Genomic DNA, 23,444 nt, shown 5'->3' on the forward strand with positions numbered 1-23,444 from the left:
CACATGTTTTGTTTTTTTGTACTTGTTTGCAACATTTTCCATGTGAAACCATGTGTTAAAACAGTTATTGCTGTACTTTGAGAAGATTTTTCTGTTGATATAAACATGCAGTAACATGTACTCATTATTGTTTACTTCCTACTGTTAACTAATTTATTAACAGTGCATGATACTAATTTTTTATCAAACACTAGATGATATTAGTTAATTTCAGGGGAACTCTTTATGAAGATGAAATATGTTTTGCTTCATCGCATCTATATTATGATTTACAAGATATCCCACAAACACTACATTTACAAAAAAGGTGTCTAATCTTCTGAACATTACAAGTAATTTATTAATGTGCTAAACAACAATTAATTAAAGCATTGCCTATTGACCAAGACCTTTTGGTGATATGCCGTGCTTGAGAAGACTTGTCAAGCCAAATGAAATCGCAGTCATGGCCGATGCCTGTGTTGTATAACTGGCACTCATGCCAGTGGCACATAAAAAACACCCTTCAAACGTTAGGCGATATGCAGTGCTTGAGAAGACCCATCAAGCCAAGTGAAATCATAGACATGGCTAACATCAGTGTGGTGCTGGTGGCACATAAAAAGCACCCTTCGAAGTTTGAGCTTCATGGAGGTAGTGACAAGTGACCAAAACCTTTGGCAATATACTTACTATGCTTGAGAAGACTTGTCAAGCCAAGTGAGTTCAGTTCTATATTTAAGAGATGAGGAATTATGTACATTATTTACAATTGACGGATATTTGTCCTTATCTTGTTTGTTGTTAACACGTTTCGGCTGATATACCCTCCAGCCTTCATCAGGTGTCTTGCGGAAATTTCCCCGGAACATCTTTACCCGCAGAAATTTTGTAACTGGTACCTGTGCTGGTGGCATGTAAAAGGCACCCACTATGCTTTTGGAGTGATTGGCGTTAGGAAGGGCATCCAGCTGTAGAAACCTTGCCAAATCAGATTGAAACCTGGTGCGGCTCCCCAGCTTACCAGTTTTCAATCAAATTGTCCAACCCATGCCAGCATAGAAAATGGACATTAAAATCAGAAGCATGGTGTTCAAGAGGAGCAAAGCCAGCGAAAGTCTGCTATCATATGTGGATTGACTCACTCTTGATAACTTGTTTCAAAAGTAGTGATCACTTGATAAAATCTTACACCACGCTTATCCAACTACAATGGAAAGAAATCTAAGTGAGTCTTTAAAAAGTGAATCTTCAAAGACATTTTGACACCCTGTGCATTGAATGAGTCCAAGTCAACTATGATTACCTAGTAATTCAAGCTCTGGTTCTTTCCTAGAAAGTTTTCAACTGTCCTGAACACAGTATAAGCTCATCGTTCTGAACATCTGATTCTTCACAAATTTGTTAATCTCTGGTCCAACAAACATGCTTTTCTTTAATCTTTGCTTCGCTTAATTGAGCAAAGTTATCTTTTCAGCAACTTGATTGGTTGCCTGCCCCACAAAGTCCAGCAACTTCCCAAAATTTTGTGCTTATATACCAGTGGTTGATATTTATGTAATTTCAGCTGATCTTTCTGATTAAATTAGACTTTTATGGGCAGGTAAATTTAATTAACAGGTGTAAAAGCAATAACATTAGGGATCCTGTTTGAGTTGTTACTAAAATTATCCCAGATGTCAACCGCCAACAATTCTGCCACTTTTCAAGATGAAATACATTAATTTGAATGAATTAAAATACAGGTATAATCAGTACAAGATTTTATTCTTTCTCTATATTTCAAATCAAAAATTTTCATTGGAAATAAAGTACAAAACTCTTTTATTCATCAATATAGAATTGGCTATGTACTCTTATACAATTTAATGAATACATTTACATAACAGAATGCATCTAATAAAGAACGCTCATTAACAGGTGAGTTAAAAGTGAATTCGAGTGTGTAACATATTGAAAATTAACATGTATTTCTCATTTTCACATATTATTTGTAATAAAATGAAAGGAATAGACAATAGTATTTCTAGCAAACAACAAAATATAGTTATGCCATATTTCTACCGTAAAACTGTCCATGAAGCTCAAACTTCGAAGGGTGCTTTTTATGTGCCACCAGCACCACACTGATGTTAGCCATGACTATGATTTCACTTGGCTTGATGGGTCTTTGTCTTGTAAGTTACTTGGTGATCCCACTGGTGCTGGTACCACATAAATAGCACCCACTATACTTTGTAAAGTGGTTGGCATTAGGAAGTGCATCTAGCTGTAGAAACCATGCCAAAACAGAAATTAGAGCTTGGCACAGTCTTCTCATTCACCAGTTCCTGTCAAACCAACCAACCCACACAAGTATGAAAAAGAGATGTTAAATGATGAGGATAAATGTGTTATCTCAGAAAAAAAAAATTCTTAATTTTGGTTGCAGCTATAAAACGTTAGGTAGCGATAATGCAAGAGGGCTTTGAGGCCAAGTGATTAACATATTCAGATCGCAATCATAAGTTCAATACCCAGTAGTGTGCTATGTCCTTGAGCAACGCACTTTATTTCAAGTTGCTCCAGTCAACTGAGCTGGCAAAAATGAGCTGTACCTGTATTTCAAAGGGCCAGTCTTGTCACATTTTGTATCACATGAAAATTTCTCTGAAAACTACATTTAACCCTTTCATTACCAACCCGGCTGAAACAGGCTCTGGCTCTGAGAACAAAAGTCTTGTTTTCATAAGTTTTGAATTAAAATCTTCTACCAAACCTTAGTCACAATTTATGTTCCTAACACTAGCTGAATTATAACTAAGTTATTTTACTAAATTCTTTATTATATTTAAAGTAATTGAAAGAAACACAGAGCATCTCAAAATAAATACAGCAATGAAAGGGTTAAGGTATGCAGGGTTGTGGAGTGCTCAGTCATTTGTACGATAATTTCACGAACAGCTGTTCCATTGATCAGATCAACTGGAACGCTTATTGTCATAACAAATGGAGTGGCAGTAATATTGCAAAGCCCAAATGAAGTGCTATTGAAAAGCTTCAGCAAAGCAGCAAAATTGTAGAAGCAAAACCACCAAAGTTCTTTTTACAATGGTAATTAATGGTGCCTCCCATGCTATGACATGTATGCATATATCTGTGTCTGTATGTTTACGCATGTTAATGGGTGGTGTCAAGTTGTGTTCCTTATGTGAAAGTATAACTTAGAAATAAAGATTGTACCTGATTGTACTGAAGATAAAGTGATGCTCCAGCTCAATTATATTAAAAAAAAGAACAGTCATCACTCAGAAACAAACATGTTTGGTGGCTTTTGGTAATTGCTTTAAGTGCCAACATAGATGTGAGCATACATAAACATCTCTCAGTAAAAGAGTTTAACAAAATAATACACACCAAATTTACAAATAAGTGTTTTTGCACTAGTTACTACTACCAGATTGCAAAAATATTTTGTCACAAGGATTTAAATATAAAACTTAATGGATTCCAAGAATAGCAGCTCTAATTCTTGGACCACTCCCTTCAATGTGATATTTACACCCACACCAAATGAAAGTCAATCTCAATATGGTTATTCATTCTCTAAATATTTTCTACACCAACCAACAAGTGTACATTCTTGTACATTTACTTAATAATTCTCACTATGGTCAAGGCTATGCTTTACCAAAGAAGTTATATTACGATTGAAATATGTCTACAGTTGTTTCCCATAGTTGCCAAAAGTTAAATTGTACCTAGTCCTTCACTAGTTATCCCTCTAAGCATTTCATCTATTGCAGCATGTCTGGAGACAAACCACAATAGACAAAATGCTTGGAGGAAAAAAGAATTGTAACAAATATAGCTTAGATACATAACTGACCACATAGATAGAGAGTACATAGAACTACAGCAAAAAAAAAAAAAGGTTACTTACCCCAAACGGTGTTCGCATTAATGGATTAGCCTGAGGTTGTGAAGTTGGATTCGTACCCTAGCAACAAAAAGGAAATCCTAGATTAATGGCACATACATGCTAGTGAACACATCACATTACCAAAACACCTTTAGAGATCAATTACATAGAGTAGCTGATGAACAAAGCTTCCAAAGCTGGAACCTTCAACTAATAACAGATTTTTCAATTTTGAGGAATATGTAACCAAGCAGTCAGTTAGTACGAACAACTTAGATAGCTTAAAGTTTTCAGTTTTATCCCAGAGAGTAGGTGAACTGCTTTTCAAAGCTCTGGCATCAATACAATCAATATATGTTATAATACTATACTTTTAAGGAAATCAATGCTAGTCTAAATCACTATACATTGCAAAATTACTAAAATAATACCGGATCAGCCACATGAACCCGCATCAAAATCATTTTCAGCCTGAATCAAGAAGATGTGTTTAAAATCCAGTACAGATAAATAATTATAATTCAACTAGCAGAAATACCGGGTGTTGCCAAGGTTAAAGAGAATACTGAAATTTAAAAACACCATCTAGATTACGCAGGTCTCAACATCTAGTAGCTGAGATACCAACTTTTTACATTAATAATTGTCAAACCCATGCCACCATAGAACACAGACATTAAGTGAAATGTTAAAAGAAAGTTTTCAACTCATATATGTATATAAGGCAAATACACGTAATTCAAAAACACATTTTGTGTAGCTTATTTCGTAACCAGAAAAACATGTGCAGATTATAAACAATGAATGGCTGATTTTGGTGATTCATTCGACAAACGTAGTAGAGAGCCAATCCAATGATAAATCTGACCTTCGATCTTGAAAGTTTGCATGAATCCTGGCTCAGTTAAATCTCGTCGCTCCAAATGATGTAGTGCAGCATTGTATTGTCTAATTTTGTTTTGGAAGTGCTTGGAATCTTGGTCAGTTGATGACAACAGTTTCTTGCAGCACAGTGCAGGTGTCTCTCCAGGCTACTTCCTTGCTTTACAATGTATGCACTCACTTATCATTGCACCAATGCAAACTCTAGCATCATCTGCATAAGAACTGCGGGATCATAATTGAAAGCTGTTTCATAGAAGTTGCTTGTCTGAGCTGTTGCAACTGCGCTTCGTTCTGCAGTGGAGATCCTATTCCTTGTCAGCTGTGCATACCTCTGTTCATCACTGAGATGCTCTGGCTTTTGTAGTGCATGATCCGTTCATTTCTTGGTGTGCTTCTCTTTCTGCAGCTGTCTCTCTTTCCCTGGACAGAGACATTCATTTGGCTGACTTTGACATTGTAGATAAATTTGACACTTTCCTTCTAGGCATGGTTAAATACGTATACAGAAATACACGGGCGCAGAAGATAGTAAACATTGAAAATAACTGGTTAACGGAAATTATAATTCTTATATAACATAAACGATATCTGGTCATAGAAAGTCCGCTCCAACAAATTCCATCTAGTCATTCAAGCATGGGAAAATGATGAATATCCAATGGGTTACTACCTATCTTCAATTGTAATGAAAGACAGAATAACATGCTCTGACTACTACACTGCAAAATATGTGGCCAAACACTACATGTCAAGTCCTAAAACAGAATGTAGAGCCAAGAAAGTATCTCAACACCACCACTAGTTTCTTGAATGGCAGTGTACAGCATGGTCCCAGAAACAGACCAAGACATGATAGAGGCAGAACCCAAAACCCCATGGACTGATCTTCAAGGTTTCATTGGTAACTGCCATATCATCATTCTGCTTATACAGAACTGACTAGAATTACACAAAAAGAACTCCTTTAAAAGATTCCAATGACAATATTAAGTACTGAGAATTTACTTTCTCAAGCTATTGGTTTGGCAACTAAGTTCCCGCCGTGTTTTTAAATTTTGGAATTTATTGCTTTTTAAAATTTTGGAATCTATATTTTATGAGATTTCTATTTTTGAATCATTGTGGAATCTTTTTTTTTTTCTAGTTAATTTTAATTTTTGTTTATTTTGATATCATTAAAATGGAATGTCAAGTTAAGAAAAACAAGCATTTTCAACACCACCTTCTTTTTGCTTTTAATCAAGGTTCTAAGGCCACAAACGCTGCGCGCAACATTTGTGCTTTGTATGGAGAGGGTGCCATAGCTGATAGAACCGCTCATGATTGGTATGCCAAGTTCAAAAATAGAAATTTTAACCTCTGGCCGTCCATTTGAGTTTGATGAAGAGCGATTAAACCAACTTTTGCATGAAAATTCTCGTCAAACGACAAAGGAACTGGCAAAGAAAATGGAATGCTCCCACAGAGAAGCATCTTCACTCGAATGGGAAAGGTTCAGAAGTATGGAGCATGGGTTCCGCGTGCTCTAAGTGACAACAAAAATCAACAAGCCACAATCTCCGCTGGTTTGCTTGCCCATCACTGCTCAACTCATGGTCACAAGCAACAATTTCTTTACCGAATCGTTACCGGCGACGAAAAATGGTGCCTGTACATCAATATGAAGCAGCGTAAGGAATGGCTTAGCCCCAGTAAACAAGCGACACTGCGCATGAAACAAGATCTTCATCCACGTAAAACATGCGTATGGTGGAACTGGGATGGGATTATCCATTACAAATTGCTTGAATAGAACCATACGGTCAACGTGGAACTCTATGATCAACAGATGAAACAACTCAACATGGCTATTCAAGAGAAAAGACCTAATCAGCAGCATGGAGTTTTTCTGCTGCACAACTCCCACCCTCATATCGCCAATATGACCGAGGAAGCCATTTAAACACATGGCTGGGAAGTGCTGCCACACCCGCCGTACTCTCCTGATTTGGCACCAACGGATTTCCACCTCTTTCGAGATCTCTTTCAAATGCTATGCATGGAGTTTCATTCAATACTGATGCAGAATTGAGAGCTTGGTTGGATCAATTTTTCAAGTCGAAATCGGGTGATTTCTACCAATGAGGTATTGAAAATTTTGTTGAACGTTGGGAAGAAGTTGTAAACAACAAGGCTGAATACATTATTGATTAATTAGTTGTTATTTTTTATTAACCCTTTCGTTGCCAAAGCCGCCCAAAAAAAATTTTGGTTCATGTGACCAAGCCGCCCGTAATCACATATTCATATTTAAATGAGAATATCAGAGCAAATCTCGTTAGTACATTCAGGAAAACATGTGATTATACTGCGTAAACAGTTCAGCTATAGTTTTGTACAACGATTGATATGTTATTTTAATTTTGTGAGATTTTTTTCCAAATTTGTTCCTGTTGTGTTTTTAAAATTTGTAATTCTGACAAAAACTGGATACGAATTTTATTCTGTCAAGCAGCGAGTCAGAATTTGAAGGATTTTCCATTGAAGACTTTGATAAATCTAACTCTGTAACCAGAAAAAAAAGCACATGGTATTTGATAATGAATCTGAAGTTTCATTTTCCGAAAGTGAAAGCAGTGAATCCGAGAGCTCCGATGACAGCGATATAGAGAATGAATTGGTACCTGAATAGAGTGAAAATTTAAAAACTGTTTCTTTCGGTGATTTTTCTGAAGAAACTGGACCCAATCACAGTCTTGCCCAAGAGAGCAAAGCTTTGGACTATTTCTTTTTGCTTTTTCCGATGTACCTATTTGAAATGTTTACAGCAGAAACAAGCTGTTTCGCTGAAAGTAAACAAAATGAAAAAAAAGGATAGTTTGTGGTTTCCCACAAACTTGAATGAAATTAAGGCATATTTTGCTATAAATATTATTATGGGCATTAGAAAGTTACCCAGAATAACAAATTACTGGAGTAGTGATGAACCCTTTAGAGACGAATATGTCTCAAGTATAATGACGAGGACACGATTTTTGAAATTGACTCAATATCTACATATAAGAGACATGAGCAGTACACCAGTACGTGGAGAACCAGACTTTGATCCCTTATTTAAAATAAGACCCCTCATTGACTGTGTTCAAAACACATATAAAACAAGTTTATAGGCCGAGTGCGTTTTCGACAGTATATGCTAGGAAAGCCCACAAAATGGGGGATCAAAGTTTGGAAGATTTGTGAATCAAATACTGGGTACTGCTCTGGATTTGAATTTTACACAGGAAAAAGGGACAATTATGTAAGTCAGCATGGCCTAGGGTATGATGTGGTCTAGAATTTATCACTTCCATACCATAACCAGGGCTGTATATATTTTTTTTAGTTCGGTCAAACTTGCGAAGAATTTAGATACTGTGGCAACACATTCAGGTGCTACAGTGATCGCTAGTAGAAAAGGACTGCCGTTGGATATAAAAAAAAGCAAGATTTCAAAAAAAAGGTGAAATAATTCAACGGCGGAAAGGAAATTTGCTAGTGACCACATACAGAGATAAGAGGCAGATTAATTTTCTGTCTACCTGTGCACGGCCACATGTGGATGAAAGTGGCACGCCATTTGTGAACCTCGATTATAACAGGTACATGGGTGGTGTAGATCGGCTGAATCAGATGATGTCTTATTATCCAGTTGGCAGACCAGGGAATAAATGGTGGCGATACCTGGTTTGGTATATAGTAAATATGAGTATTACTAATGCATTTATACTAAATCGGAGCCAGCTCGAAAGTGATGCGACCATCTGCAGTTCCGTGCAGATGTAGCAACGCAACTAAGAGCTGGTTATTCCTAAAAAAAATAACTGTAGGGAGAAAAAGCAAAGCCTGCCAGAGGGATATCCTTCTGAATTCAGCCGATCCCCATAGATTAGAAAAAAATCGAGGGTCGCGGATGCCTTCATCAAAAGAGGAAAGCTCCTAGTGGAAGGTCTATTGAAACGACTTTCCAATGTGCATTCTGCAAAGTTGTATTATGTAGAGCAGGGTGCTTTACAAGTTTTCATGATAGGAATATTGTTTGATTTGTATATATGTGTGATTTGATTTTATAAATATTTTCAAATTTACTTCGTTTTTATTTTTCTTTATATGTAATTTTAATTTACCTGTAAGGTGAGTGACGAATTTTGATTAATTTCTTTTGTAAATCATTATTGTATATTTCTGTGTATGTATATGGGAGAGCTTATTTAATCTAGTTGATGGTGTGTGTGTATTTTGTTTTCTAGTTTTCTTCACAAGTCTTTCGTTTTATGGTACACCTGTCTTTTGTGTTTTTAAATTCACCTGATGAATCCAGTAATGTGCACAACTCTTCTGTAGTAAAATTTTGTTGTATACCCAATTGAATATTAGCTAATAACTCATTTTCTATAGCGATGTTTGAACAAAAATTTAAATAATTTTATATTTTGTTGAATTCACCTGTAATTAGAGTCACTTTGTGACAAAAATTATGGTATAGAATTGGTTGAGAACCTTTCGTTAAATTATCTTCCAAACATCACATTGATATGTTGATAAATAAAAATGTCTGAGTTGTTTAATGAAACCAGACTAAATTTATGATTATGTTAGAAATTAATTGAAACACATAAGGGGTGTATTTTGGTTAGAAATATGGTAATGAAAGGGTTAAACCTTTTAAAAAATTTAAATTTAAAAAAACAGTGAGAACTTAGTTGCCAACCTAATATTTCACTCTCCCTGTTATCGAGAAAAACCTTATACTTCAAGAAAGTAAGAGCCACACTAAATTAAAACTGAAAATACAATCAATAGTTCCCAATACTTTATCAAACAGCTCAACTAGTATACCCAGCATATAGAAAAGGAAATTACACTCCTGTACAATGTTTCAAATGCTTTCTAGATACAATTGCCAGTTGCATTGACAGAGTTAAGTCTATAAGGATGATTTGCAAGTTAAATCATATTCAAGAGAGAGACAATGTATTCATAAAAACTGCTCTAAAATTCATTAAAACTGGAGATCCTTTCAAATACCTTGTGCTACTGTTTTAGAAGTGACTACTAAAAAACACACTATGTTGCTACAAATATGATACTAAAGGAACTGATGCTTAACATCTTTAACCCTTTAACATTTAAACTGGCTATATCCAGCCCATATATTCTACCTAATTTATCTTCAGACTGGCCAGATCCAGCCTCTAACACAAACCCTGCAATGTCATTCTAAAAATAAACACTCGTAACTTCAAAATTTCAAAGCTACAAGATTAATTCAAAAGAATGTGAATAAATGAGCATGACATTTGACAAAGTAATCTGAATGCTAAAGGATTGGGCCACACAAATAAGATCAGGCAGGACAGAAACAAAAACTAAAAAGAGCAAATAGATACAGTGTATTTTAATACACTGTATCTATTTGCTCTCTTTGGAGAGACTATCAATCAGGTAGAAATGAAATTTATATGCAATGTTTAGTTTTTCAGAAATAAATGGTAAAAATTAACTGGAGAAAATGAAGCAATAATTTCTGAAGTTTACAATAAAGATTTAGCTTATGATGTAATAAAATACAAAATATAATAGTAACACCATCCCCACTTGTCCCTCTTCATCTCCTGCCACTTAACCATTTAAGACTGTGCCGCCTTATATTTTCAAAATACTAACTTATGGTAATGACTTTCCTCATGCTATCTCATAATAATAGTAACTGTCACTCATGAGTATGATTTGATAGCATGAAACATGTATTCACCAACTGTATTATGTGGCTATGTAGTTTCAAGAAGACACAGACACCCTCTCAAACCTCCTACTCTGGATCCAATGCAACAGTAAGGATGTGATAGCTGGGAGGAGAAAGGACTGCACTAGCACTCTGCTGGTAATCATTTCCAGCCAAGCTGGAGCAATGAGAAATGAAGTGCCTTTTCTAGCACTCAAACCCCAAACCACATGATCATGGGCCAAATACTTTAATCAGTAAGTTACACACCTTCACATTACAAAAGCATCTATTAAACTTTACCCTTTAGCATTTAAACCGATCATATCCAGTCAAAATAGTCTACTTGTTTTATGTTCAAATTAGCCTGATCCAGCCTCTTACAGCTACTCTACAATGTCATTCTAGAACTAAAACACATCATTGAAAATCAAAGCTTTGTGACAATGCATGATTAATTCAAGACAATGTGAAGAAATAAGCATTACATGTGATAGAGTAATCTGAATGCAAAAGGGTTAAGGTCTTATTTCATATTTCATGATTCTTCATGCCTTAATGACAAGTCAGAACATCATCACCATTTTAACATCCACTTTTCCATGCTTTCATTTTACCTAATTTATCTTCAGACAGAATTCACTGAGGTAGATTTTCTATGGTTGAAAACACTTCTTGTTGCCACCGCTAATTTGTTTCTAAGCAAGGTAATATTTCCCCATGATTGGACATGTTTCCATAGAAGATTGGAAAATGATCTACTCAAGTGACAGTAACACTTGTCTAGAACAATCATGCAATGCCTTGATAAGGAGGTTACAAATGTATCAACATTTAACATCCATCCTCCAAACTAGCATGGACTGAATAGTTTGACGGGATCCAACAAGCCCAAGGATTGCATCATGCTTCAATATCTGCTTTACGGCACATACTGAGTATTCTTTTCTTTTTTTGTGGCACTGACAGGTGAGGTTACCATGCAACTCACAAGACTAAGATCCCCTTCAAATGAGTACAGTTATAATAAGGAGGGGTTAAAATACAAGAAAAGGGAACAGAAAAGAAAAGTTTCCCAAAATGCATGAGTGATTCTCAACCAGGGTCCTATAAGATTTTTGGGGATCTACACTAGCAAAATAGTAAACTGGGAATCTACAATAGTATATTGCTTCACTGTCATCAATACCACAAAAAGCAACTTTCACAAAAGAATGAGAATGACACTACAATAGATTTCCTGAAGGATTCTAATACAAATTATCATCTTAATGTTCCTGGTTACTAAGATTCCCTATACATTTAGATTTCAAGAGTAATGTAAACGCATGTTTCCCACTGAAATACAAGCGTTTGAAGCTGACAAAAATGTGAAGGAAAAAAAGAAGACTTCTTATGCATGAAGCTCAATAAATATAAACAGCATCCATGTGGTCGCTCGAACGTCTAAAAGAAGCAGATGAATCCCGCTCAGAATTACACCCTACAATCTTGAAAGCGAAGGGACGCATTGGATAATGCAGTCCTAAATTTACAATGATATACAATGCCAGAGGAAGCAGGATAGTTATAGGTGTACTTGTTCGTTTAGAACTGACCAGCGGTTAAGCAACACTCTGCCCACAATCCAACTAGGGCGCCTCTACGTTGTCATTCGACTTGTTACGCTACAAAAGGCAAACAAACGTCTTTTAAATCTAACCCTACCAGAGTAGACAATGTACCTTGATACTCAAAAGAACGGTTGTGTTCACAGCTGAAACATCTTTTCACCATACGTCCGTGCCATCAGGGCTGACATAAAACAAACCATGAACTTGGCCATTCTTAAAAGTTATATTAAGTTGTTTACTGGAAACAGAGCCTCGTGAAAACGAAACGAATTGTCATGGTCTGCTTTCATAATGGAAAGTGACACTCAATGAAATATTGGCGGGGGTATGCATTTGTGGCATGACACGGGAAAAGAGTGGGGCAGCCCAAAAGATCTATAGCAGCAGAAAAAAATAAGTTGCAGATCACTTAAGCCTGCACTAAAATTAGCGGGCGTTAAACCGATATCTACAAGCAGCATGGTTACAGAAATGCGGTTAAACCCAATAGATATACATGAAAAATAATAAAATTGCAATGAAAAAAAAAAAAAAAAAAAAAGGAACTGACTTAGCTTCAAATTATGAGAGGAACGGGTACTTAAAGGTTTGAAATGTTTTCAGTGGACAATTAAATTTTTTTTTTTTTTTAATTCTAAATAATCTGTTGTCATTGATTGCTTATATTTTAGAAGTTGTCTATATAATAAAAAAAAAATTGCTAAATCAAAATTCGAACTTACTAATTAATGTTATTATTGATTGAAACATTTATTGTCCTGAATGAAATTTGAAAATAGACAAAAGAGAAAGAGCAAAGATTGATCAGTGCAGTTTACAGCACAACCGAACAGAGAAATGTCATCGAGCTGACTGGACAAGTAATTCGAATGGGTGTATGAAAATACTTTGTTAAACTTGATCAATGATCAAACAAAAAAATCATACATGTTCAAATAATATTTTATATATATATATATGAATACAATCATTAAGATAAGCACTTTTCAAATAGCTTTTTCGGTTTTGTGTTAGTGTTTCTATAGTATTCTTTTTTTTTTTAGGGGCTGTAATTAACCGGCTTATTTTGTATTCGTGATTTCTAGATAATTAAATTTAGATTTCTTTTTATTTTAAACATACAGCCCGCCTATTCGAAAATGGTTATGAAGTCTGGCTCAAAAGCTATTTAAAAAAAACACTTAGGAGACACGTGCTACATTGCACAAGATCGGAGAAAAACCGACACAATTGTTGTATAAATTCGTGACAGCAGAACATACTGACACAAACGCACTCTATACATATACATTCATATATATTTAAAAACGAAAACTACAAATAACTTCATTTGTTTCATTTTTAAAAAATTGTCTAAAATGAAACAAATCCGCTATTTGTACAAAGTCTCCCATATATATATATATTGAACAGTGTATTCAACACCTGCGATAAGAAACGACTTTACCCAGGAAAAACACACCGGTCGGTATAAAGAGGGCATATAATTCACCGATTTCCGACAAGCTTCAACTACAACATTTTTTCAGAGTTTTCTTCAATTTTGAACATCTTATGGCCTAAGTATATATGTACGATATATAAACAATGTCGTAAAATATTTAAAGCTTATTATTTATTATTAATATTGCAAGAACCACTAGAAATATAATTTTTTTTTTACGTGTATTTTTCGTAGGTGTCTATGTTAATAGAAATATATATATATATATTAAAAAAGACAAATAGTTAATCGATGAAATATTTATGTAAATGTGTTGTTTTTTTTTGTGTGTGTGTGTGTGTGTGTTTGCTTCACAAAGTAATAAAACATTTGGCTTCAACGACATTGAGAAAGAAATAGAGAAATATCCATAATAGTAACATATAAATGTAGGAAGACAAAAGAGCTAATACAGTTTCTTCCAAGTAAAGCCTGCTTTCATAATCTTAACGAACATTGACGCCAAGAGAGAGGACGAAGGAGGGAGAGACGGAAACACCGGGTGTTATAAAGGATCAAACAAACAAGCAAAAACAGCCACATTTCTCGCAAGTGATATTAATAACTTGTATTGTTTAAGGCTTAGAAAAGGAGGGTTTTTAAACAATACATCATTACGTAAGAGAAATTCAAACATTCAAAATGGTTCGATATTATATATATTTTTTTATATATATACGATAGATAGATAGATATAAATGACTACAAAAAAAGGAAGTAACTCGTATAACTTACCGCCATTATGGGGACGACTACAAATCTAGCGCCAGCTAGTGAATCAGGGGGAGACAACCGTAACACCGGATATGATAAGAACTCTTCTTACATTTCCAAACACACAGAATGAGATTCATTAATTCCTTTTTTTTTTTTTTGTGAAACCCGATGTGTATTTTACGTAATTGTTTAGTTTATATTTTAAAGATAGTTATAGATTTCTCTGTGTAGATGGTTGTATGTTGTTTATTATTTACCTTTTCAATTAAAAAAAAATATGTATTAGAAAGAGAGTTGTAATGTCCAATGTCATAAAAGTGTTAGTCAAACGAATTAGCTTCGCATGAGCTTTAAAACGAGTTGCCGCCTTGACTTCCCCGGAAGTTTACGTCTCGGTGTACGGTGTTCACATAAGAAATATGCAGTGTTAAGAACGACTCGGGTATTAAAAATGGGTAAAATACCGGCGTAATTAGCTATGTTTTCAATCATTCTCAGTTCGGTAAAACAATTAACAGGATATAGCGCTTTCTTTTGTAGAATAGGTTCATCCATTACTTCTACTTGACAACATATTCAAAAACAAAGCAAGTTTTGTGAGAATATGAAAAGAATATAATACGTTAATTGTTGTATTTGGGGACGGTAATGTTGCCAGTTTAGCCAATAAAAACACGCAGTGTATATTTGGTGTTAATTTGCTTCAGCTTTATATTACATTATGTTATATTTTAGATGTAAAACACCAAGCGCAAGTAAACCCTGCTATTGTGAAATAAAGAGGTTCCCGACATATTTCACCATAAGTATGCTAGTTTAAAGAAGTTAAACGGCTCCCTCCCTTTCAACATATATTTGTTTGTGTTCTGTTAAGTTAACATTAGTAATAAGTGATTTCTCATATTTTACAATGGATTGTTTTTGTTTCTTTTTCTACTGTGACAATGTTTATGAAGAATAGGTGTAACATTAGCAGAAAAATAGATTTGCTGCATTTCTCAGTGGAATGGTTTTCTCCTAGTTACCCTTTCATTATAGTCATTTCTTACGATTGACAGTTACAACATTACCGTACTGGGTCTCAGAATTTGCTTTTGTCAACTCTTTAACAATAATATGTTAATTCATTTCCAGATTTCTCTTACTCTAATTAGGCTTCTTGGCGTTACAGAACTTAACTATAATTAATTTTCATTAGATCAGTGATTCCTAACGTGGAACCTGGGAAAATTGTGGTAGGGCATGGGATCCATTTTTTTTTTCTTTTTAGTGGGATATGGAATTGTAAAAAAAATTTTCACAGCAAACATACACTTATACTCTGCCTAGCCAAACCAATCCCTCCAGCCAAGCATATTGTGTGAAGATTGTTTGTTACAGTATAGCGTGATTCAAATGCCCTAATGTGGATATTCATTTATAGGAAAGATGGTTAGACATCATTAGATGTATACCTGACTTTCCTATATAATATTAAGAATTAACGGAACGCTGAACTCCAGACTATCAACACAAACAACATTTATTTAAGGTGGAATATATATACATCTTTAGCTCTTGTTTGTTGTTACAGCTTCTGTGTGTGTGAGCATGGTTGTTGGTATGTAGATGTAAGCGAGCTGTCGAGCGGAAGTTCGAAAGATGGAGAGAGACAGCTAAACACGTCCTTGCTCAATCGCTGGCCAGCAAGAAAGAGACAGAATGAAGCGGGAAAGCTTGGTTGTTGAATTCCACGCATGCGTGAGACTACGCATGCGCACAGCGTTACTACAGGGCTCCCTTGCCAGTGCGGAACGCACGATAATATAAAATAAAATTCTGTTGGAACGCCTGAGGCAGGATGGCCACTGAAAACCACCCACAAGATGTAGCACAAACACACACAAAGAAAAATGAAAGAAATGAATGTGCACTCGTGAGATACATGCATGCAATGTACAAATTGAAGGAATGAAAGAAAAACATGCAATATGGGCAGTAAATGCCACCTAGTAAAAAACAAATGAGACAATGATTAAACAAATCGTGATGACTCCTGTCCAGGAACTGGAATCACGGAATGTGAAAGTCTGAGTGTTTGGTTTTACTGAAAGGAAAGAAAATGTATGAGTGCACAAGTGTGTGTGTGAGAAAAAACACAGAACATATTAAAGTGTCTGTAGAGACAAAAATCCAGTTCGTATAAGAGCCACACAAGTTGATTTAGAATGTCTGTACTCAGGAAGTCGTGGTCAGTTAGCAGAGCTATAGTTGAGCATCGGATGCTAGTTGTGACCGGTTACCTGGTACGGAATATTCTATAAATGGTGTGTCCCTGGTGGTGGGGTTGTTGGCGCACGACATTGTGGTAGACAGTACATTGATGGTGAAGCCGTCGGCGCAGGAACTGTAATATAGCTGTGTTCTGTATGTGTGGTGGTAATGATGTTCTGTTGAAACTTGGCGACGTCGGGGGAATGCTTGTAGTTGGTAGTAGTAGTAGTTGTTGTCGTCACGGTGGTAATCTTGGTTGAACGAAGCTGGTGGCGAAAAGGTCGCTCGGTGATGGTGTTTGAAGAGGTGCGCTTTTACAGACAAATCTCTGTACGACCATTAGCGAAAACCTCGAAGAAAATTTTCTTAACCCAAGATGAAAGAACGACCGTGCGAACTCAAAAAGGAGAAATGGTGACGAATGGAAAAACAGAGGACTCCTTTTATTTAAACGTGTCACACGGTCGAACACAAAATAATATATCAAAGATGATATACAAATAATTATGTTATACTACGATAACATAAATAGCCAGTAATGAGACGATAGAAAAAACAACCGTATGAAATGAATAACAAGAGATATTTAGTGTGGCATAAAAGATGTATGTGTATGTGAGAGAGTGAATGCGACATATAAGAACATAATAAAAGACTATATGTATGTGAGATATCACAGCAGATAGAAAGTCAGTACACGTGAGAGTTTTATACCAAGTTCTTGAGTACACAATTGAAAGTATCGCAGGCTGTAATTCTTGTCTGTTTATTATCGTGGTGAAGCTAAGTCACCTAACAGAATCGAAGAGAGAGATTTGCCGCGGTGGTTTAGTTTGGTGTACATAGTAAGTCGTGTTGACTATGGTTGGAGATGCTGGTGGTCATCGTTGCTTGGTAGTTCAGTCTCCATGGCCGCATTTGTTCTTTAGTCGGGTTCACCAGTTATAGGTTGGTAGTCCTGAATCCATGCTGCGTTTGTTTCACGTCGGGGTCACCACTTTATACGAAAGTGGGTTATACATCATTAGATGTATCCCTGACTTTCCTATATAAAATTAAGAATATAACGGAACGCTGAACTCCAGACTATCAACACAAACAACATTTATTTAAGGTGGAATATATATACATCTTTAGCTCTTGTTTGTTGTTACAGCTTCTGTGTGTGTGAGCATGGTTATTGGGACGTTGGTATGTAGATGTAAGCGAGCTGTCGAGCGGAAGTTCGAAAGATGGAGAGAGACAGCTAAACACGTCCTTGCTCAATCGCTGGCCAGCAAGAAAGAGACAGAATGAAGCGGGAAAGCTTGGTTGTTGAATTCCACGCATGCGTGAGACTACGCATGCGCACAGCGTTACTACACCTTTAAGGAAAGTATATAATTATAAAATATTAAAAATAAAGTTTTTTCATATCACCTGTGGGGCATACATCTTTCTGAAAAGTTATAGTGGGGTCTGGGGTAAAATAGATTGGGAAACACTGCACTAGAACATCATCATTATCATTTTCTATGTTAGCATGAGTTGGACAGTTTGAACGAACCCAATGAACCACGGCTACATTGTGTTCCATGTCAGATTTGTCATGGTTGCTACAGTTGGATGCCCTTCCTAATGCCAACCACTTTACAGAGTGTAGACGGTCTTTTTTTTTTATACCACCAGCTGAATCAAATTTCGTCAGGCCCCCTGACTTTCCTTGCTCCTGGAGTGGTTGTTCCTAAGCAACATACTGTTTCAATTTGAACAACAATAAGCCCTTGTAGCTTTGTACAAATGTAAGAAATAAATATTTAAACAAGCCAACAAAAGAGCTTTCATACAGTTGCTCATCTCCTCAAGCACTAGACAACCAATCCCTACATCATCATCATCAACATTTAATGTCCATTTTCCATGTTGGCATTGATTGGATGGCTTGACAAGAACTGGCAAGGCCAGAGACCACACCAGATTCCATAGTCTGTTTTGGTTTGATTTCTACAGCTGGATGCCCTTCCTAATGCTAATCCCTTTACAGAGTGTACTGGGTGCTTTTTATGTGGCCCATCATCAATAGCACCTTGGTTTTAAAATCTCAATTCTGTTGTCGTGGGTGGGTCTTCTCAAGTACAGCAATGCATCACATATCTTGGTCATCTGTGATCTCTTTCATAAGGGTCTGAATTTTGAGATTGACCTTCATACTTCATCCCATGTCTTCCTGGGTCTCCCTCTTCCACAACTTCCCTCCACTCTAAGTGATCGACACTTCTTTATGCAACTGTCCTCATCCATCCACATCACATGACCAAACCAGTGCAGTCTCCTTTCTTGCACACTGCATACAATTCCTCTTATTCCCAGCTTCTCTCTCAATACACCAATGCTTTATTGCACATGCACAAAAGGAAGGAATACATACATGTACTGCAGAAATTGATTCTCAAAGCAGTGTGCCCCAGAACAAAATTGTATACCATAACTGTAATGGCAACTGAAGTCACACAGAAATTTGGCCAGCTTCTTTCATGCAATACATCTTTTCAAGGAGGGTTGGCCAGAGGTTACTCAAGAACAATGAACCATTTTGAGTGCAAACCAATTGCTTAAAATATACATTACTAAGATATTGCTCTGGATCTTGTTGATGTCAACAAACTGGAGCAATATATCAGTGTATTACTTTTGGGTAACTTCAGCTTCTTCAATGTGGGATGACTTTTAGAAATGACATACTACCAACAAGCACAGGTGGAGTCTCTGCTCAATCTTATCAATGCTTTATTTATGGAGCAAATTGTGCTCCAATCAGCCAAGGCAAATATACTGGACCTTTGCTTCACAAACACATTCATAATGTAAAAGTGACACCGGCACTAAACTTGTATCACAACATGAGAGAGCTGTCTATGTACAGACCAAAAGCACCTGCAGACATACAGTCAATATGAAGCACCCAAAATTTTTCCAGTCTGAACTGTCATAAGGCAAACTCAAAATTGATTGAAAAAGAGATCCTCAAACAGGAGTGTCCTAAATATCTCTACACAAGACATTGACATTAAGCTCAAGCATTTCATGTCCATAATGCAAGCCATATGCAACAAATCTGTCCTAGAGCACAAGGTCAACACATGAAAGAATGAGATCCCTAGGAAGAGGAAAATTCTTATGAAATAATAGACAAAGATTGCAAACTGCCTAAACAAATATCTCAAAAGTAGTAAAAAATCCTGCCTCAAAACCATACTGTTGGAGATTAAGAAAATCTTGCAGCAATCCCATGAAAAAGAGAAAGCAGACAAGGAGGCCTGGATTATAAAACATGAAGTCAAATCCTAAAGCTTTCTTTAACTTTGCCTAAGAAATGGTCAGTGCACTACAAGATAGGGCTCCTCTTCAAAAAGGATGGCTCCTTCACTGGAAGTCCAATAAGGATTACTGAAATACTGAATGAACAGTTCAAAAGTGTTTTCACAACCCTTTGGGACGCAGCAATACAGTAAGTGAGCAAAGCAGCAGAGTTCTTTGCCACTTCACCTATAACCAGGGTTATACATTGATTACATTGACATTAAAGAAGATGTAATACTGCTCATAGGTGAGGGAGACACAAATTCAGTGGCTGGCCCTGGATTCCTTGAAATCCTTCTCAAATCATGCAAACATACCCTTGCAAAACCACTGCAGCTTCTTTTTCATAGCTTTCTTGCAAGTGGTAAGCTCCCAGGCAAATTGAAGGAGGGAATGATATGCTCTATCCACAAAGGAGGAAGCAGAACAGATGTTAAAAATTATAGGCATATTTCTTTGACCTCACATATCAGCAAAATCATGGAATGAATAGTCTGAAGGCAACTAGTTGTGTTCCTTGAAGAGAATGACTTACTGATTGACAACTTGCATGGTTATCAACCAGGTAGAAGCTGCCTGACACAGTTCTTACAGCACTACGACTGGGTGTTAAAGCAGCTGCTCGGTAACTCAAATATGGACATGATATATCTTAACTTAACAAAAGCCTTTAATAAGGCTGACCAGGGTATGAAATGTCACAAGCTGCATGATTTTGGCATAGTTAGAAAACTTGGAGAGTAACCAAATAACTTTTTGCAAAATAGAAGTCAGGCAGTAGTGACCAATGGAGTCACCTCCAAGGAAACACAATTAGTGAGTAGTATTCCACAGGGCACCATATTAAGGCCACAGCTACTTATATTGGTCCTCTCAGATATGCCCTGTGCTTTTAGCACACAAAGCTGAATGAAATGCCAACAGGATATACTGGCCCAGGAGAAACTGCAGTTCCTGAATCAAAATCAGTGCACAACCTGAGCATTGACGTAAGTAATGATGTGTACTTTCAGGTGCACATTACTAAGTTGGCAATAATGCAAAGAGTTAGCTGAATGGATCCTCCAAAATTTCAGAACAAGAAACCATGATATGTCCTGGTTAGGGTTCGGGTTTTAGAGTTAGGGTTAGGGTTTTAGGGTTAGGGCTCGGGTTTTAGAGTTAGGGTTCGGGTTTTAGAGTTAGGGTTAGGGTTTGGCAAAAATACTCATAGCCCTAACCCTAACCCTAACCCTAAAACCCTAACCCTAACCCTAACTCTAAAACCCAAACCCTAACCCGAAAACCCTAAAGCTAAAACCAGTACAAATGCACGAACGGTGTCATAAATAACTGTACCGCCGATAGTTGTTGTTGACAAACAACAGCACTAATTTTATTCAAGGGAAAAGATCACATTACACCGCTAGAATGTCTTGTTTACATTCCACAGCAGTAATTGTTTCCACCTCAATAGACGTCAGTGATTGGTTGAAATTACCGAAATATGACAACTTTTAACATGAAATAACTTCGAATATAAAAATTTTTCTTTGTTCTATAAGACAAAATATACAAGTATATGAAGTTTTAAAGTGTTTCGGTAGAAAACACACTAAATAAAACATAAATAAAAAGTGGCGCCCGCCAAATCAGAAGATCCAAATGTAGTCAATCTGGCTTGTGTTCCCACCAATCTGATAGGTGAGCAGGTGACTGGATGGTTTCCTGAAGTTAGTATTGCAGATCATTAAGTCATGTGCATCACAGAATTCAAGTAGCCTTGTTCCCTCCTCATTGTGGGCAACAGCTCCATAAGCCCCAATGCACCATAGAGGCCACTTAGATGCTGCTCAGCATGTCCATTAAAGTCACCAGCCATAAAGATACGGTCACTGTCATTTGTCATCAAGGCAATCTGCAAAAGGATGCCATAAAATGAAGTTCTTGTTCTTTTGGTAGTAGTCCCTGCTGTGGAGTGAAGGCAGAAATAATAGTTGCTGAATTACTTTGCAGAACTAGTCTAATCATAAGTATCCTAACACTCACTCTGACTACCTCAGTCACCTTATCCACCAATTTCTTAGCAAGAAGTATACCCACACCACCAACCACATCACTATTGCCAACCCAGAAGATTTTATACCTATGCTCTTTGTCTGTGAGGAACCTAGCAGAAGCTCCCCTTCACCTTATTTCTTATGGGTTTCCATTCTAGCATCTCACCAGTTACACCAAACCTACCTTTCAATTTGCCTATACTGAGTGTGTCAACTCTAAGTGTGTAGAAGAGGTGGCAAGAGAGAACAGGGAGATGGGGATGAAAAGAGACCGGTTTGCATGGATGTTTGTCAACAGGTATATCATAGTAGTTTGTCTCTGCATCTAATTTATCTTTATTCATTTGCTTCACACTTGTTGCATCTACCAGAAGAGTGTGTGGTATAAAACCACTGTTCATACTTCCTGCATCTACCAGAATAGTGTGTGGTATACAACCACTGTTCATACTTCCTGCATCTACCAGAATAGTGTGTGGTATAAAACCACTGTTCATACTTCCTGCATCTACCAGAATAGTGTGTGGTATACAACCACTGTTCATACAAAGGCAAATAATACTGATTAATTCACTGGTAAGTATATGTGTCTTTTTATCTGATGCAAATGTTCTAGCAATGCTTGTATATATGCTTTTATGCATGTATGCATGTATGTATGTATGTATGTATGTATGTATGTATGCATGTATGCATGCATGTATGTGTGTGTCTGTCTGTTTGCATGTATGTATATATGTATGTATGCATGTGTGTGTGTGTGTATGCCATTCTTGTTTGCATGTATTATAGGATTTTTATCTTCATGTTTCCAAGACATAGGTTGCAATTAACTACAAAAGGTATTGTGATCTGCTTGTATTTTATTTCATATTTTTCTTTTTCTGTCTGGAAAGAAGTTCCCATGACCACTTTAGAGGCTCTCTGGGACCCATAGATGGGAGGGAATGGAATATTTTCAAACTAGAGATCTGGCTTGAATGCTTGTAACAGAGTGAATTCCACTAAAGGTAACTAAGGATCACGCATTACACTGAGAGGTGGATTAGATATAACGGTCATGTAGGCCAAAGTAGAATTTGAAATCAGAATGCCAAGAGCCATAACAAATATCATGAGGCATCTTCACCAACATTTCAGCTAGTGTGGCACCCTCAACCTTTTAGCATTCAGATTTCTTTGTCAAATGTATTGCTTATTTATTCGTATTGTTTTGAATTACTCATGCATTATCTTGTAGCTTCAAGATTCTACTAGTATACTCTTTTACTCTCTTTTACTTGTTTCAGTCATTTGATTGTGGCCATGCTGGAACACCGCCTTTAGTCGAGCAAATCGACCCCAAGACTTATTCTTTGTAAGCCTAGTACTTATCCTATCAACTTCTTTCAGTTTCCATCTACCAAATCCACTCACAAGGCTTTGGTCGGCCCGAGGCTATAGTAGAAGACACTTGCCCAAGGTGCCACGCAGTGGGAATGAACCCGGAACC

The 23,444-nt window shown here is 36.5% G+C and overlaps 1 protein-coding gene across 11 annotated transcripts in view; it reads right to left on the bottom strand.

Annotated features, from left to right (window-relative positions):
- LOC106881150 (pre-mRNA-processing factor 40 homolog A) overlaps positions 1-23,444 on the bottom strand; it is a 124,243-nt gene that overhangs the window by 85,634 nt on the left and 15,165 nt on the right. For 7 of the 11 annotated variants that reach the window (XR_016243113.1, XR_008264720.2, XM_052969967.2 and 4 more), the window contains exons 1-2: positions 14,340-14,366; positions 3,902-3,958 (exon numbers count right to left, since the gene is read on the bottom strand). Coding sequence is in view for 7 of the 11 variants with exons in the window: in XM_089357428.1 (XP_089213554.1) it covers positions 3,902-3,958; positions 14,340-14,345 (63 nt within the window). In the remaining 4 variants the exon portion in view is untranslated. Of the gene's footprint in view, positions 1-3,901; positions 3,959-14,339; positions 14,367-23,444 lie in introns of those variants that run through there. The other 4 variants (XM_089357434.1, XM_089357413.1, XM_014931453.3 and 1 more) reach the window with 1 other exon arrangement.

The sequence above is a fragment of the Octopus bimaculoides genome, chromosome 1 (assembly GCF_046866305.1).
Source record: "Octopus bimaculoides isolate indiv1 chromosome 1, ASM4686630v1, whole genome shotgun sequence".
Classification (NCBI taxonomy): Eukaryota; Metazoa; Mollusca; class Cephalopoda; order Octopoda; family Octopodidae; genus Octopus; species Octopus bimaculoides.